The sequence below is a fragment of the Lissotriton helveticus genome, chromosome 12, assembly GCF_964261635.1.
Source record: "Lissotriton helveticus chromosome 12, aLisHel1.1, whole genome shotgun sequence".
Classification (NCBI taxonomy): domain Eukaryota; kingdom Metazoa; phylum Chordata; class Amphibia; order Caudata; family Salamandridae; genus Lissotriton; species Lissotriton helveticus.
The window spans coordinates 23,288,570-23,306,689 of NC_136073.1; the positions used below are offsets into that span (position 1 = coordinate 23,288,570).

The 18,120-nt window shown below is 46.1% G+C and overlaps 1 protein-coding gene across 1 annotated transcript in view; it reads left to right on the forward strand.

Moving 5' to 3' along the window:
- The window catches only part of HAPLN4 (hyaluronan and proteoglycan link protein 4), a 92,359-nt gene that overhangs the window by 14,828 nt on the left and 59,411 nt on the right, over window positions 1-18,120 (forward strand). Inside the window, exons 2-3 of the mRNA XM_078670321.1 lie at window positions 8,101-8,221; window positions 11,463-11,825. Of these exons, the coding sequence (XP_078526447.1) occupies window positions 8,101-8,221; window positions 11,463-11,825 (484 nt within the window). The remainder of the gene's footprint in view (window positions 1-8,100; window positions 8,222-11,462; window positions 11,826-18,120) is intronic.

Below are 18,120 nucleotides of genomic sequence, written 5' to 3' on the forward strand. Positions count from 1 at the left end.
TGAGGCTTTTAACCCAAGGAAAGACTTTAAATTATATCCCTTTAAATCCCACCATGAAAATTTTATCTCAAAAGAATGAAGTCCTAAAACAAAGGTTATATATTGAGTATGTGAGCACCATAAACTAGCCCGGATTATTCATCAGTTGCTGAGAACTGGAGATTAAAAAAAATCACTATCCGAAAGATAGAAAATATTGCTGTAGATCACAAAGGATTTGATTAGATTAAAATCTCTTTTTGTAATTTTGAGATTACAGCTTAGACTCTTGGTTCCATAGATGTTTAAACTCCCCTCTGATGTACAATCACTTAGAAGATGTACATTGCGGTCCTGGAATCTGACGCGTTTCCTGCGTGTCCTCTGACTCCTCACGAGTTAGCGAGTTGTGGTACATTCCGTTGACAACTGAAATATACACATCACAACTGACCTTGATATCCTAATCTTACATTTATTTATAAAGTTCTCACTTTTACATACCCGCCAGCTTTTCGCTGCCATCCTGTTAAAATTACACCCTTTGACATTCTCATATGGTTGAGATTGTTCTCCACATCTGTTGAGCTGTATAAGTTGTTTAATGCTGGATTCTATAAACAACAATAAGATACAAATATATGGACTAACTTTTGTCTCACACACACCCCTCTGTGTCTTTGTAGTAAGTACAGTTTCTTATGTTGTTAAAACACTGAGAATTTTTAATACATTTAGTCCAAGGCTTAAGACCTTCTCAAGCAAGTAAAGATAGTTCTTGTTTAATGGATTTGACCAGGCTTGAGGTAGTGTTAAAATTACAAAGAACCTGAAAACCTAGTTTTAGTATTTTCATAAACCTGGTTGAGACCGTACATATATAAGGGCCATATTTTATTAAATAAAACGATTAGAAGAATCTTTTAAGCCAGGGGAAACGCTTTAATAAATAATTCCCAAAATGTCTAAAACCAGCAGAAAGGCAGATCAAAATGACATTTAAAAAAAAAAGACCTGTTGATGGACTTGAACTGCTAGATATGTTTAGAGGGGAGATTGACAGGGTAATGCTCAGTAAAAACTTTACTTTACGTCCAAACGCTTTTAAAGCTAGTTCAACATTATAAGATGCTTTTGGAAGCCTTGGGTGAGTCAGTAATGTTGTTGGGCATCTGGCAGTATCTGTTGCACCACGACAGGGTGCTGCTGAGTTATCATCCTTTTCTGCTTCGGCTCATGGTTGTCAACTGCAGGCTTGGTGTCGGCGACCCACCGAATATTTAAGCTCAAGCCAGGTTTTCAAGATGACCAACAAATATGCAAATACCTGTCACCAAATGTTTGAATATACATTTTAACCTCATGCATATTCATTGTGCATATCCTGAAAACCTTGGGTTGAATGGCGAATGCTAAGCCAATGTTTGGCTCCAACGTTCTCCGAGGATTAATTCGTTGATGCACAACTACGTGGTGTTGCTTGTGACCGCCCCTACTGTTCCCATTCGAGGCCACCGATTTGCAGTTCAATGTGCAAGGTAAGTATTTGTCGGGGCCTGCCATTCTCCAACATGGCATACTGTGATTGCCTCTGACCCAACTGCGAACAGTCTCAGCCTCGAATTTAGGCTAAATACACAAGATGATTGACGGAATGTTGCTCAATGGCAAAACATTCACCCCAGTCACAGATCTGGGTTTAATCCATCGTTATTTTGCTCACCAAGCCACCCCAGTTCAGACATGGCCATATGCAAATCAGTCTTGACCCTGTGCCTCATGGGAACAGTCCAGCCCGAACTGCCAAGCCATGTCTTTCCTCACCGGAATCAAGCATCCTAGGACCGGTTTCTGGCTATCAGCCGTCTTCAGCCAGGATAGCTTGACTCCAGTGGCTTAGTGAGCAAGGGATTTAGGCTAGTCACAGACTCTTGATCTTAACTGACCCGCACGACTGAGCGGGAAATATTAGATACAGTTGAAATATGCTTCAGAAGTCTTTGTAAACTTTAGTAGTCACCAGATCAGACTCCCTGCCACTAGAGAATATGTGCAGGTCTCTTAGAGATCTATCTATTACAAGACAATTCTGAAAAAAACATGCAAGCATACACATACTACAAAAGTTATTTAGTCAATCACTATTTTTGAATATCCACTTCAAGCATGTATTAACTAAGCTCTGTATATTGATTTTGGTCAAAAGAAAGGTTCAGTTTAGGGGAATGTAAACATTTTCATTTAATGTTAATAGTTTGTGTTGCATTTCTTTGCAGGGCAGGTAAGTAATTCTTTATATTTCAAAGTGTGCTTCCAAGGGTAACTCAGTGAATTCCGTACAAGCATGAGTTATATGGTACATGCCAGAAGTAAGAGACAATTACCTGGTTCTGCAGCAGAGTGGTCAATTGCCTTTTAATAGACAAATCTTTTCAAATGCTTTGGAAAAGAGAAAATCCACCTCCTTTGTATCAGAATTGCTGTTTCAGGGACAAGACTTGAAATCACTAACCAACTTTGATTCAGACTCGCCACCTTCACTTCGAAATCGCTCACCACCTTCGCTTTGAAATCGCTCGCCGCCTTCGCTTCGAAATCACTTGCCTCTTTCACTTCGGAAACACTTGCCGCCTTCGGTTTGGAAACGCTCGCCGCCTTCGGTTCAGAAATGCTCACCGCCTTTGGTTCAGAAACGCTCGCCGCCTTTGGTTCAGAAACGCTCGCCCCCTTTGGTTCAGAAACGCTCCCCCCCTTTGGTTCAGACTCGTTCTCCGCCTTTGGTTCAGACTCGCTTGCCGCCTTTGGTTTAGACTCGCTCGCTGCCTTTGGTTCGGACTCGCTCGCCGCCTTTGGTTCGGACTCGCTCGCCGCCTTTGGTTCGGACTCGCTCGCCGCCTTTGGTTCGGACTTGCTCGCCGCCTTTGGTTCGGACTTGCTCGCCGCCTTTGGTTCGGACTTGCTCGCCGCCTTTGGTTCGGACTTGCTCGCCGCCTTTGGTTCGGACTCGCTCGCCGCCTTTGGTTCGGACTCGCTCGCCGCCTTTGGTTCGGACTCGCTCGCCGCCTTTGGTTCAGAAACGCTTGCCGCCTTTGGTTCGGAAACGCTTGCCGCCTTTGGTTCGGAAACGCTTGCCGCCTTTGGTTCGGAAACGCTTGCCGCCTTTGGTTCGGAAACGCTTGCCGCCTTTGGTTCGGAAACGCTTGCCGCCTTTGGTTCGGACTCGCTCGCCGCCTTTGGTTCGGACTCGCTCGCCGCCTTTGGTTCGGACTCGCTCGCCGCCTTTGGTTCGGACTCGCTTGCCGCCTTTGGTTCAGAAACGCTTGCCGCCTTTGGTTCGGAAACGCTTGCCGCCTTTGGTTCGGAAACGCTTGCCGCCTTTGGTTCAGAAACGCTTGCCGCCTTTGGTTCGGAAACGCTTGCCGCCTTTGGTTCAGACTCGTTCTCCGCCTTTGGTTCATAATCGCTTGCCGCCTTTGGTTCAGACTCGTTCTCCGCCTTTGGTTCATAATCGCTTGCCGCCTTCGCTTTGGAAACGCTTGCCGCCTTCGCTTTGGAAACGCTTGCCGCCTTCGCTTTGGAAACGCTTGCCGCCTTCGCTTTGGAAACGCTTGCCGCCTTCGCTTAGGAATCGCTCGCCACCTTCAATTCATTCAACTTGAACTCAAAAAGCATTATTAAGACCCTGCCTAATATTTGGCACCCTGTATTATTACGTAATTTTATTATGCCTGCATGATTCTTTTGTATTTGTTAACATGTTTGATGTTTTTGAATGCCTGAACATTCATGTGATTGCTTGTGTTAATGCTTAGAAAACTGTTGTTACCACGATAGGGGATGCACTAAAAACAAATTCTAATCTAAACAGTTTTGTTAAGTTCTTTGCAAATAAAGAGGTACAAATTGATATTGGAATGTGGGTGATAGGAACATAAACGGACCCTTTGTGCTTGCCTATGAAGGCAGGAAGCCCAGTCCTTATACACAGAAGATCAAACAGGAGTGTGCATTTGAAAGAGTTAATTCGTTTATAAATTGCACAGATGTATTGCCAAATAAAAGGTATTCTCTTTAACTACGAATCTCTTTAAAACACAGATGGGCCGTTTCACAGAGGCAATTTTGGTGTAGATAGAGTAGTACTCCTATATGACTTTTTTACGTCTCTTACATGGCTTTGTTAATTGGACACACAAAACCTAAAATGAGAATATTCATAAACGGACTGTGCAACTAGAAAGGACTTTTCCCTCTTTGCACTTTTACTTAACAGGCAGAGTGCGTAAAAGAGTACTCCTGTATTGTAAGTTATATCAGCTTTAGTAATCTGCTCTTCTAGCTGTTGCTATGGGAAACTTTGCATTTTGTACCTTTTGCTGCTACCTCAAATAGGAACTCTGCACTTTTGCACTTCTTGCACTTTACTTGATGCTGTTAATTGTAATCTATACGAGCTCTAGTAACCTGCTCCTTTAGCTGCCTCTATGGGAAACTTTGCATTCTGTACCTTTTGCTGCTACCTCAAATGGGAACTTTGCACTTTTGCACTTTACTTGATGCTGCTATATAGTAATATATCTGAGATTCAGTGACTTCTTGGGAAATAATGCATTTTGCACATTGCCATTCTAGTATTGCTGCTGTCGTTAATGAAATGGAAAACCTAATGTTTTATTTTAAATTGTAATGCTGATTTTTACTACTAATAATGATGGACCATGTACGTGATTATCAGCCTGATTCATCAAGCTAAATTGCACACGCAAAGGGCAAGATTCTCAGAATCTTGCCTTTTGCGAGTGCAATTTTTGCATTTGGGATTCATCATCCCAAATGCAAAATTCGCTATTAAAGAATTCGCACATTTGCGAAGAATTGCATTTAAGGAATCTCTATTTGAGATTCCTTTAATGCAATTCATGAATCATTTTAAAATTGCGAAATTGCAATTTTGGGCCGCTATTTACCGAGAGGTCAGACCTCGTGGTAAATAGCAAAAACTTAGAAAAATGCATTTAAATGCATTTTTCTAAGTTGCATGTTACACACACACATGTCCTTTGGACATGTGTGTGCGCAACACCAATGTAGATTACATTTCAGGGGTGCTACAGGGTGTCCTTTGGACACCCCTGCACCCTTGAAATCGCATCCTTATTTGCGATTAGCTAATTGCTAATCGCAAATAAGGAATAACTCCCCATTCATTCCTATGGGCCTGTAGGCCCATAGGAATGCATGGGGAGTTATTCCTTATTTGCAATTAGCAATTTGCTAATCGCAAATAAGGAACATGTAGGAATCGCAATATTTTTTGCAATTCCTACATGAATCCCGTTTTGCAAGTCCTTAATAGCGATTCCTTATGAATCGCTATTACAGACTCGCAAAACGGGAGAATGATGAATCAGGCTGTATGTGTGTATAATTGTACTTTTATGGATAATGAAATATCCGAATAAAGATTATTGACTTGACTTGAGTACTCCTGTATTACAACTTTCCAAACTCACAAATGTTTTTGTGAATCAGTAAAAAAAGAATTCGAGATGTTTGTTAAAGGACGCTATATATAGATATGGTTAAAAGGCGTATACGCACGGGTGATTGCTACAAGGTTAGGTGTGTGTTAAAAAAACAGTGAGATCTGAGGAAGGAAAGGTGAGAAAAAATAGAATGCTTTTACCAACAATTCCCCTGACAACTGTTACTCTCAAAGCAACTTAAATGTGGCATCTGAGAAAATATGTAATTTAACATATGTGTTATCCGTAAAGTGGCAAACGCGTGGTGTATCTGACAGTGTCAGCAAAAAAATATAAACTATGAAATCGGCGTAACCGCCCACACTTCTAGTTTACTAGCAAATGGGTTTTATGGATGCCTAACAAAAGGAGAAAGAAGAACCACAAAAGAAGGAAAAGGCCAACAAAGGCCTCTCAAATGTAACATTAATTGTTTTAAACTAGCATTCAAAGGGAAGTGACAAAGGAGATGTCTTCTAGATTAAGATAAGCCCTTCATCTCTTGAATTTGTTACCAAACACTGTTCTTGAAAAACACAAGTTCACAGTATTTTCCACTTTAACACCTTCGCTGCGGCGGCTATTCCACCGCAGCGCTAAGGGGGCGGGGGGGCCGCGCGACACGCCCATACTGGTGACGGAACCGCTCCGTCACCAGCCGCGGTGGCGCTGTGCTGATGACGGAGCGGTTCCGTCATGGCCCCGCCCGCTCAACAGAACGCGCCGCGCAGCGCAGGCGCGAAATCAGCACCGCGCAGGCGCGTTGAGCGAGCCATGACGGAACCGCTCCATCAGCACAGCGCCACCGCGGCTGATGACGAAGCGGCTCCGTCATCAGCACGGAAGTGGTTAAGAAAATGCAGTATAAGCTACCTATTTGTGGGACACAGAGAAAAAGGTGAGTTATCAAGATCAAACCACAAGATCATTATCCTAGATCGAAACTGGCATTTCTTTATTGGTTGATGGATAGTGAATTAGATGAGGTCAAGTCCATGCACTTAAAATGAGAGCTGAAACACAGAGAATGCAATGTAATGTAATGCATGCTCTCTTCATTGCATCACAACACACTCTGTCAAAGAGTTTAGCAAACTAAAGTAGTAGCTAGTACTAGTACCCTGTAAATGATGAAGTTCTTGGATTTATCCAAAAATACGAACTTAGAAGCCCGGGGTAAGCTCGCCGGCAACTGCCCACGTATCCGGTTTGTGGTGCTTCCTTGAGGGCCCGCTTCCTTGAGGGGTCATGATTCCTTGAGGGGTCCTGCTTCCTTGAGGGGTCCTGCTTCCTTGAGGGGTCCTGCTTCCTTGAGGGGTCCTGCTTCCTTGAGGGCCGGCTTCCTTGATGTCCCGCTTCCTTCAGGTCCCGCTTCTTTGAGGGCCGGCTCCCTTGAGGTCCGGCTCCCTTGAGGTCCGGCTCCCTTGAGGGGTCCCGCCTCCTTGAGGGCCGGCTTCCTTGAGGGCCCGCCTCCCTGGTTACAGACTTGCACAAAGTAGTAAGACCAGAGTGCTGCTCCTGCCCTCTGTTTTGTGGGTGCAGCCAACGTGTTGCCTCCTTTCTCATAGTCTGTATATTTGCATCTCTGTTCTTTTATCTGTCACCTCTTTTTGAGTCTGGCTTTTTAATACACATCTGTGAAACCGACCTATTGCTTACAGTATACGTAGAGTGGCCTTAGAGTGTGCTGCTTTCAGCCGTTGGCGTTATTTGGGTCTGCTCTGTTTAGCCTTTGGCTTGATAGTTTGACACTTCTTGGGTCAGCTCAGTATACATCTCTCACCTAATGCAATTGGCTGTTTGAGTGTGTCTTTCCACCTCCTCTTGAGTGCTTGCACTGAACTGCACTAGGGACTAGTTTACAACTATACTCTTGGTGCACTCCAGCCGGCTCCCTCCTGTCTGTCTCGCTCTAATGTGTTAATGCTGCATATGTTATCCCATTGAACCCAGACCTATTGACTTTGCCAATGTTTGTTTTATTGTTAATGCAGCAACCAGGAGACACAAGTCAGGAGTGCACCATGACTTTAGCTGTTTCAGCACATTAGCCGCCAGTCCATCGGAGAGCAATGGAAACAGGGTGTCTGGGAGACAGGAGACATAGGGTAGGGGCGTACAAACAGGGAGTATGGTAAAGTATATTGCATTAGAATCCGCAGCTGCCCTGCAGTCTTAGTTTGATCTGGTCAGACCCATCAGTCATCTGCATGCTTATTGGAGATACCGGTGTTTAACCTGCAGGGTACTGATTCATATTAAGGCAGGGCTGATTCAGTCTGTCATCCTTCCATGGTCACTAAAAGAAGTACTGCTGGATAATAGTAAAAGCTGACTTTTACATGCACTCTATGAACTGGAGTAATTGTAGGAACAACTGCAACTAAACAGTTAATACTAGTCCTGCTTTCTACCAGAGGCGTGGTCATTCTCACCCTTTCAGCAGATACAATTCTTCATCAGTATTGATACCCTGTGGTCTGTTGGTTTGCAGCTCAATCTGTGTCTGATATTTATCTCTTTACCCTCCGCTCCTGGTGTTTCTGCTGCGGTGAGTGATGGTGGACATTACATCTTCTCTTCTGTTTCTCTCCAGATGTCTGTGTGTAAGGGCCTTCTCCAGGTGGTGGCCTGCACCTTGGCCATGCTCCTCGCCTTGGCGTCAGGAATCCCGGCTGCCAACGAGAAAGGAAGGCGGAAGATCGTGCATGTTCTGGGTGAGTACATAGGGTAAGGCCGGTCTAATGATTCCTGTCTCGGGCCCTCAACATAATTTCATAGTTTCAGAGTGCAAGACTGTCTCAGAGGGTGGCGCTGTCTCTGGGTTTCTGGCCTCGGGCTCATCTTCTCCTCCGATGCTGAACCCACCCTACACATTTCTACATCACCCTATAGTGCATCCTTTAGGATCCTACCAATCGGTGACTCCACAGCGTGCTCAAGATTAGGGAATCCTATACGGGTCTCGAAGATAAGAGCAAATCCGGCCTCACAGGCACAAAGTGACCGTACAGACCTCATTGAGCTTCACGAGTCTAAACAACTCCACCATCCAGAGATCCCGCAACTGTAGAAAATCCAGCACCCAGGATCTGATTACCCTGAGCAACCACAGGATCAGATGACAGTGTAGAATTTACCATCCAGAATCCTTTATCCTGTGACAACCACAGGATCGGATGACTGTATAGAATTCGCCGTTCAAATTTTTTTTCCTGGGGCAACCACAGGATCGGATGATGGTATAGAATTCACCATCCAGAATCATTTGTCCTGTGGGAACCACAGGATCAGATGACAGTATAGAATTTACCATCCAGAATCCTTTGTCCTGTGGCAACCACAGGATCGGATGACTGTATAGAATTCCCCATCCAGAATCCTTTGTCCTGCGACAACCACAGAATCAGATGACAGTATAGAATTTACCATCCAGAGTCATTTGTCCTGTGGGAACGACAGGATCGGATGATGGTATAGAATTCCCCATCCAGTATCCTTTGTCCTGTGGCAACCACTGGATCGGATGACTGTATAGAATTCACCATTCACATTTTTTTTCCTGGGGCAACCACCGGATCGGATGATGGTATAGAATTCACCATCCAGAATCATTTGTCCTGTGGGAACCAAAGGATCAGATGACAGTATAGAATTTACCATCCAGAATCCTTTGTCCTGTGGCAACCACAGGATCGGATGACTGTATAGAATTCCCCATCCAGAATCCTTTGTCCTGCGACAACCACAGGATCGGATGATGGTATAGAATTCACCACCCAGAATAATTTGTCCTGTGGGAACCACAGGATCGGATGATGGTATAGAATTCCCCATCCACAATCCTTTGTCCTGTGGCAACCACAGGATCGGATGACTGTATAGAATTCACCGTTCACATTTTTTTTCCTGGGGCAACCACAGGATCGGATGATGATATAGAATTCCCCATCCAGAATCATTTGTCCTGTGGGAACCACAGGATCAGATGACCGTATAGAATTCACCATCCAGAATTTTGTGACCTCAAGCAACCACAGAAGCAGGTGGCTGTGAGAATTTAGCGACCAGGATCCTATGACCCTGTAGAAGCCACAGGTTCATATGACTGTAGAGAATCCAGCAACCAGGATCTTATGATCCAGTATCAATCACAGGATCAGATGACTGCACAGAATTAATCAATCACAGGATCATGTGACCCTATAGCACAATCTTTCCAAGTCCCTTTAGCCGTCTGTAGACTTGATACCAGCAAAACCTTCGTCAGGGTCAATCGCAGACCTCCCCAACTTCCCATCTTCTAACGAAGGCAACAATCTTTCTCTTGGGCTCCAAACTCTTTTGCAAATCTTCGAGTGAGATTTGAAAGGAACTCTATCCACCCTTCTCTATACCATGAAAATCAAATCATACATGCTAGCAGACCCAATTCAGGTGAGTCTCCCAATTTTTTAAACCAAAAAATGGCTTTATTTTAGCTGTCTCTGGCCTAAAATTGCCTCTGCTACAATATTGGGAGAGGAGTTGCCCTAACGGCTAGGGCGGTCGAACTCGAATCTGGGGAACCGGGTTCGAGTCTCGGCAGTATCGCTGAACATCCTGTGATTCTGGGCAAATAACGTAATCTCCCTGTGCCTAAAAAAACAAAAAATGAATGTGTCCTCATGTAACACAGCTGGTGCTATGTAAAGTGCTCTGATACCTGATATCTTCGGGTCAAGTTCGCGCTATATAAAATTTCGTTAAAAAATAAAAAAAATTAATCAATGGGGAAAATACACTTTTTTCCAAAATCTCCCATTTTCAGTTTTGGGATGTGTGATCAAACATTCCCTTGAAAGAACCCAGACTAAGTTATCCAGTTCTTTGGTCTTGATAACCGTGCAGTCTCCCTAATACCATAGGATTGGTCGAACTAGGCCTCCGCCCTCATCGTGGTACCCGCCCACCACTGCCAATCAAAGCTCCCAATATCACTCTACGGTTCCATCATGGCGGGCGCCTGATAAATTCTCAAGTTAGAGCTCATCATCCTGGCAAACACAACTGACTCCAAAGCCGATGCAGGCTGTAAAAATATTTTTATAAACAACAATAACAATAATCTCCCTCAATTAAGGATACCGGCGCGGAGCCATAATTCAATCAGCGCGTTCTTTACTATCGCAGCTCCCAGATAAATGACCCCGGCGCCCATTTCCTGAGGCGCAGAATTGTTATTTATTATTATACTAACTCTCAAAGAGCCTCATACATTAAAGTTTTTATTAGATATCGTTCCTTTTACGGCTGGCATTCTGCTGTAATAAGACCATGAAGTAAGCGATAACCGCTGGATCGATGAGCAATGACACTGGCTCCGCCCCATCATGTTCGGAGGCAGTGGCGTAACGACACTTGAGTGCAAAGTACATGGAGGGGGTTCCCACGCTCCGGACCCAGTCAGGAGCTCTCAGGCCATGGTACCTTGTGCATAGTGCCGTAGGGGGCCCCCTGGAGCTCCACCCCCCCGCAGCGGGGGGGGACGTGCGGGAGGGCTGTGGCTTTTGTTACGGCAATGGGTCAGAGTTCAAATTTCGCACAGCACTAGAGGTGTTATGGTTGCCAAGTTTATAATGCAGCAAATTACAGTGTTGCTCCAAATGAGGCTTTTGAGGGAATTCTTCCTGTTTTCTATAATGTTGAATAATGGCCGCTCTCTCTCTCTCTTCTCTCATCTCTCTATCTGTCCATCTCTCCTCCCTCCCTCCCCCCAACTGTATAGTTATGGTTAGGTCAGAGTTTCCATAAGAAGGGCAGTTTTTAGATTTTCTTAACTCTGGTGTCGTTTGATTAATCTGCATGACCTCATACTGAGAAACAACCATGTGGCGCTGACCCACATATGTTTACCCCCATATGTGCCCCCGCTGTGACCACTCACGAGCTCCGCCTCTTGTGTTGTCTTTCTCACAGAGGACCAGACGGGTGATGTGGTGGTCCAGACAGCTCCAGGAAAGGTTGTGACCCACCGTGGTGGCACCATCATCCTGCCATGCCGGTACCACTACGACACGTCTCTCCATGACCCCAATGAGATCCGCATCAAGTGGACCAAGATCACGGACGCCATGGCCTTCAGCGACGTCTTCGTGGCTCTGGGGAGTGAGCAGAAAGCCTTTGGCATCTACAAGGGTCGCTGTGCCTTGCAAGAAGACGGGCCTGGTGACGCCTCCCTCATTGTCAAGAACGTTACCCTGCAGGATTATGGGAGATATGAATGTGAAGTCACCAACGAATTGGAAGATGACACGGGGATGGTGAAACTGGATCTGGAAGGTAAGACCGTCACTGCCATGCTTCATAGGTATGGATGGAATGGGCTAGGTTGGGTTGTGATGGGTTGTGATGGGTTGGGATGGGTTGGGTTGGGTTGGGTTGAGTTGAGTTGAGTTGTGATGGGTTGGGTTGGGATGGGTTGGGATGGGTTGGGATGGGTTGGGTTGGGTTGAGATGGGTTGGGTTGGGTTGGGTTGAGTTGAGTTGTGATGGGTTCAGTTGGGTTGGGATGGGTTGGGTTGGGTTGTGATGGGTTCAGTTGGGTTGGGCTTGGATGCGATGGGTTGGGTTTGGATGCGATGGGTTGGGTTTGGATGCGATGGGTTGGGTTTGGATGCGATGGGTTGGGTTTGGATGCAATGGGTTGGGTTTGGATGCGATGAGATCGGTTGGGATGCGATGAGATCGGTTGGGATGCGATGAGATCGGTTGGGATGCGATGAGATCGGTTGGGATGCGATGAGATCGGTTGGGATGCGATGATATCGGTTGGGATGTGATGAGATGGGTTGGGATGCGATGAGATGGGAAGGGTTAGGATGCGATGGGTTGGGATGGGATTGGTTGTGTTGTGTTGGGTTGGGATAGGTTGGGTTGGGTTGGGATGCGCTGACATGAGAAGGGTTAGGGTGGGATGGGATTGGTTGTGTTGGGATATGATGGGTTGGGTTGAGATGGTTTGGGATGGGTTGGGTTGAGATGGTTTGGGATGGGATGCGATGGGTAGGGATGGGATGGTCTGAGGAATGTAGGAGCGAAAGCGTGCAAACTGTTGAACGAGTGGCATGCAATTGTTTTTTTTTTGTTTTTATAATTTTTATTGAATAACATAGGTCAGCAAACTAGCATTTGATAATTTGACATTATGCACAGGAGAGGAAACGACAATCAGACACAATGTTAATCATGGTATAGGTTGAGCTGAGTTGCAACAACACTATGAACATTTCAGTTAAGGCGATGCCATGTCAGCAATAGGAGATTCCCGTGGCGAGTACAAATCTCCCCTCGGAAGGAATTCCAAGCCCCCCATATCCGCGACCATTTCTTTGGGCAACCCCTGGCGAGGTAAACTGTCTTTTCACGAAACATGCACCAGTCCTTGTGCTTTTTCCAGTCCGTTACGGTTGGTGGAGTTGTGGCGGCATGCAATTGTTGTAGTATGGTAAGGACCAGTGTTTAGGGTGGGTGGATACATAGATGAAAGTCACTGGCTTGATGCATTGTTTATTTATTTATGTATTTATTTAGAGAGTTTTGTCAAGCGGTACTCGTTGTCACTTGGCAGTCATTTCTGCATGCAGGATCATCACAGTTGCAGACTAGAAGAGTAGATTTAGTAGTAACTAATGCATTGTAGTTAGCCTAACTTGATTCAAGGGGACTCTAGCTTGTATATTTCAACCACTAACTTCTTGAATGTGCTTAGTGAACAACTTGCCTCAACAGTTGCTTCCTCAGAAGTATTCTCATTTGCTGTGGTTGCCGGGCTTTGCCCTGAGAGAGCATCTAAGTTTGTTCCAGAGTTTGATTCCTTGAACTTCCACAGCTCTTCCTCCATGTTTAAACCATTTACACCCTGTTTGCAGATCCAGATTAAAGGCGGCGAATTGAAGATGTCTAGCAGATGTAAAATGAGGAGACAATTTTCATAAGATGCCACAACATCCCTTGTGAAAGGGTACATTGCATGGCCGAGAGGACTGGTGCTGCTCTGCCGGCTGTGTTCTTCCTTCCCTTCGAACTGGTTGGCTCCTCTGGGAGCCGGTCTGGTGGCCAGCCAGAGTGTGGTTGGGTGAAGAGGAACCTCCAGTGTGTGGCTCAATGGTTAGTGGCAGACCCTGATGCAGAGGTCTGGCCTGGGACCAGGGTTCAATTCCCGCCTCGGCGGGTCTTGGGCTCAATTTCCTCTGACCTGATAATTCTCGCCTCGGTGCCTATTCTAATCATGGGTCCCACTCTGCAACTCTGGGCAATAGCTTGCTTAATCTCCACAACGGCCCCAACAACGCTGGGATGCCTGGCTTCACCTTGGGGGTGCCCAGGAGTGGGCACTTCACAAGGAAAAGCCAGGAAAGGATCCATTTTGTCCACCATAAGCGTGGAAGGGTATACTCAGATGTGAGTCCCTTGCTCATTGCACCATCAGGATTCAAGCAAGCCGGGCCAACGACGCCTGAAATGGCAGAAACCGGCCCCCGGAAGCTTGTTTCCTTCCCAGTACAAGAATTGGCTTGGTAGTTTGGTTTGCCCTGTTCCCATCATGCACTGGGACTGGACCAGACTAATTTGCATATAGCCAAGTTCTGAGCTGGGATGGTGCAGTGAGCTAAAAAACGGTGATGGATCAAGCCCTGATCTTTGGACTGGGTAAGAGTGGTCTGCTTAATTCAGGCACTCTGTTCATCACCACCCCCTTTTCTGAATCAGGAAAGGATCCACAGCGGTATTCGTACAAGCACCGAGATACCCCAGCTAGGGTCGATTCGTGCGCTATACAAGTACACTACATTTACATTTACCTAGTACTGTAGTAAAAATTTCTGGTGGGAGACACTGGTGGAATGTGAATTGGTCTGAGATCCTTGCTCTGTTGCGTCTGCAAACAAAGCAGTGAGACCCAGGAGCTCAGTGCACGCACTGCGTTCAGCTGCGGAGAACGGGGCAGACACGTAGGATTCGGAGGAAATGTCTAAATGCCAGTTCTGCTGCTCTGCTTTTTACCTCGCTTAATGATTCTTTAGAAAAGGCTGCGGGAGCTCTTCGGCACAGACCTCAACGGCTTCTAATGAAAGTCAGACAGCTTATTATCCCCTGCTTTGCATACATTTGCATCAGCACACAACGTTTTGTTCCAAAAGTCATCCGCTACCAATTTCTCTTTTTCGTGCCCTGAGACCTTGCTTCCTAATTATGGCAAGGACTCTGCGGCCCACCGAGCTAGAAAAGTGGGCAGCCGTTGTGGTTCAAGCGTGCTGGGGCACTTGAAAGAGTCACCTCTTCTGGCCTGTGCTGGGCAGTGCCAGACTCCTGCCTGCTGGGCAGAGCTGGGATCAGGTGCTTCATGAAACCCACTGTGGGTGTCCTAACTGCATCGTCACACTTCCATCGATAGCTTTGCCCCCTCTCATGCGGATGTGCACCAAACGTGGCACTCGCTTAGCATGGGCAATTATTATGCAGTTTTGTGTGGAGAAAAAAAAGGAGGAAAAAAAGAGGGAAAAAAAGAGGGAAAAAAAGAGGGAACAAAGTTAAGGGTTTGGGTTCAAAAAATGTTTTCCCATTTTAATTTCCATAGGAAATATTTTTCGCACTCACAGGAAAAATCAGATTAGGTTTCTGTCAAGTTTAGCCTGTATGTAGAACTTTACTCAGAAAGCAAGTTTTTGTTGGTTTGGTATAAATCAGTTCATTAATTTTTCAGATATAGACATTTGTCTAAACTGCAGGGTGGGCATGAAAGGGATGAACGTTTTGTGTATCTTGCTAGTTGAAAATGCATTGTTGATTTGCTTATAATTCTGATGCTGTTTGACAAATGTGGATGAAAATTGTGCGATGCTTAGGGTCTGATCTAGAGTCAGGCGGACAGGGTACTCCACTGCATTTGCATCGGAGTAAGTGCACTGTCTGCCCAACCCTTGGTCCGCCCCCCTCGTTTAGAGAAGAGGCCGAGCCCATTGGCTCCATCATCTGAATGTGCTATGGCTCTTGGGGACATTGTCGACATTGCTAAGTTAGCATGAGCTTTGCTGCTATGATTCTGCTTTTGCGCATGATACTACATGACTACTATTACAGGACTCTGTTTGTGCCTTTCGCTTGAGAACTGTCTGCTTTTCACGTTCTCTGCTGCATTCTTGGAGTTTAGTGTGAGCATGTTGTACAAGGTCGATAAACAATGTAAATGTAAAGTACTTGTATAGCGCACGAATCGACCCCAGCTGGGGTATCTCGGCGCTTGTATTCATACCGCTGTGGAACCCTTCCTGGCTTTTCCCTGTGAAGTGCCCACTCCTGGGCACCCCCAAGGTGAAGCCAGGCATCCCAGCGCTGTTGGGGCCGTTGTGGAGATTAAGCAAGCTATTGCCCAGAGTTGCAGAGTGGGACCCATGATTAGAATAGGCACCGAGGCGAGAATTATCAGGTCTGAGGAGATTGAGCCCAAGACCCACCGAGGGGGGAATTGAACCCTGGTCCCGGGCCAGACCTCTGCATCAGGGTCTGCCGCTCTAACCATTGAGCCACACTTCTGCCCCCTGTTATTCTGTTCTGGTCCGGCCCTGGCACCTAGACATAATATGCTACACACAGCTGCAAGGCTGGAGACCTGTGCTTTGATATTACGGGGTGGCATGTTGTTTTAACACACACTTGGAGAAGGCCTTTCCATGGAGAAGAGTTACGCTACGCTGTTCCTATGATGTAAACCTTACATTCAGGCTTTGAGGTATGGGGGTCTGCTGTCAAAGCCTAGATATCTTCCTTTTATATAAATAAACCGCTTCCAGTCTAGGGGAGGGTGGTTCGGTCTTATAGTCCCTTTTCCACAGTCTTTATAAATTTGTATTCTATGGAATTGTAACAATGCTAACTTTGTTGAGTTAATGCATTTTGCTGCTGGTAGTCGTTCGTACACTGTATTGTAGAGCACAATAGTTACAATAAACATTTTGAACTATATCAGTTACTCTGCTAATTCTCATTGAGGACAAGTACGAGTGAGTAAGCGAAAGAGTATGTCTTGCTCCTGCGATTCCTGATAGTCGGGAGTGTTGTGTTCTGGGTTGTCTAATCATTTGTTGCTTCGCAAATTGTCGGAGAACGAATGAGACACTACAGCTAGTCTGTTTTGGGATTTTAGGTACTAATGTGGTAGGGTGGTACACCACAAAACACTGAGATCCGGTTTTCCTGCGCATAGTTCTGTGTATGTGCAGAATCCCTGCAACAAGAACACTTCCTGAGACAGCCAACCGAGAATGAGCTGGTGGGGGAAGGACATTGCGCTGTCCACCCACAGCCGACCGAGGAGGAACTGGTGGGGGAAGGACATTGCGCTGTCCACCCACAGCCGACCGAGGAGGAACTGGTGGGGGAAGGACATTGCGCTGTCCACCCACAGCCAAATGAGGAGTAGCTGGTGGGGGAAGGACATTGTGCTGTCCACCCTCAGCTGACCGAGAAGGAATTGGTGGGGGAAGGACATTGCGCTGTCCACCCACAGCCAAATGAGGAGTAGCTGGTGGGGGAAGGACATTGCGCTGTCCACCCTCAGCTTACCGAGGAGGAACTGGTGGGGGAAGGACAGTGCGCTGTCCACCTACAGCCAACCGAGAAGGAGGAGGAGGAGGAGGAGGAGGTGGTGGGGGAAGGACGTTGCGCTGTCCACCCACAACCAACTGAGGAGGAGCTGGTGGGGAAAGGACATTGCGCTGTCCACCCTCAGCCGACCGAGGAGGAAGTGGTGGGGGAAGGACATTGCGCTGTCCACCCACAGCCGACCGAGCAGAATCTGGTGGGGGAAGGACATTGCGCTGTCCACCCTCAGCCAACCGCGGAGATGCTGTTGTGGGAAAGAATATTACACACTGCCAACCCTCTTTAGAGTGCACACTGTGATGCCTTTGTCTCATGTTTGCCACCTCTAGGAAAAACCTGACCGTAAGGGACAGGATAAAATAATAATAACCCACACACTCTGGCAGAAAACTTCAAAGTGTAGGGGTCATTTTTTTTTTCTCTAAAACAAATTCCCACTTTGGGAGTTTGTTTCTGAAAATCACAAAAAATGTCACAAGTTTGGAATATGGCCATCAAAACTGATGCCCGCCACCCAAGTTTTAGTGCATTGAAAGGACCCTCTGCAACTGTGGCGAGATGACCCGAGGACCAGCGTTTACATATAAATGAATTTTATCTTTTTAAAGCACTTCATATCTAGTTTTCTGTAAAATATGGCAGACAAGACAGCAGGTTCCCCAACATCCACCAGGGGTCTGGTGGTGATTTCCAGGATATTGCTGCTGCCACCTACAGGTGTAAATGGTGATAAATACGGTGGGTAACAGGGCTTTAGCAGAACTGATGTCACTAATTACCCACAGTTCACCAGAGAATTCTCCCAAGATGGCGCCTAACAGATGCTCTCTCTGTTTTAATTTGGCCCAAATGACCTTTAAAGTTCTATTGCTGAATTTCAGATTTTCGCTGCGCACAATGAATTGCCTGTTTTATTCTGCTGGCACACCAACATTTGTGGCCCATTTTTTACATGTATATAAATATATACATA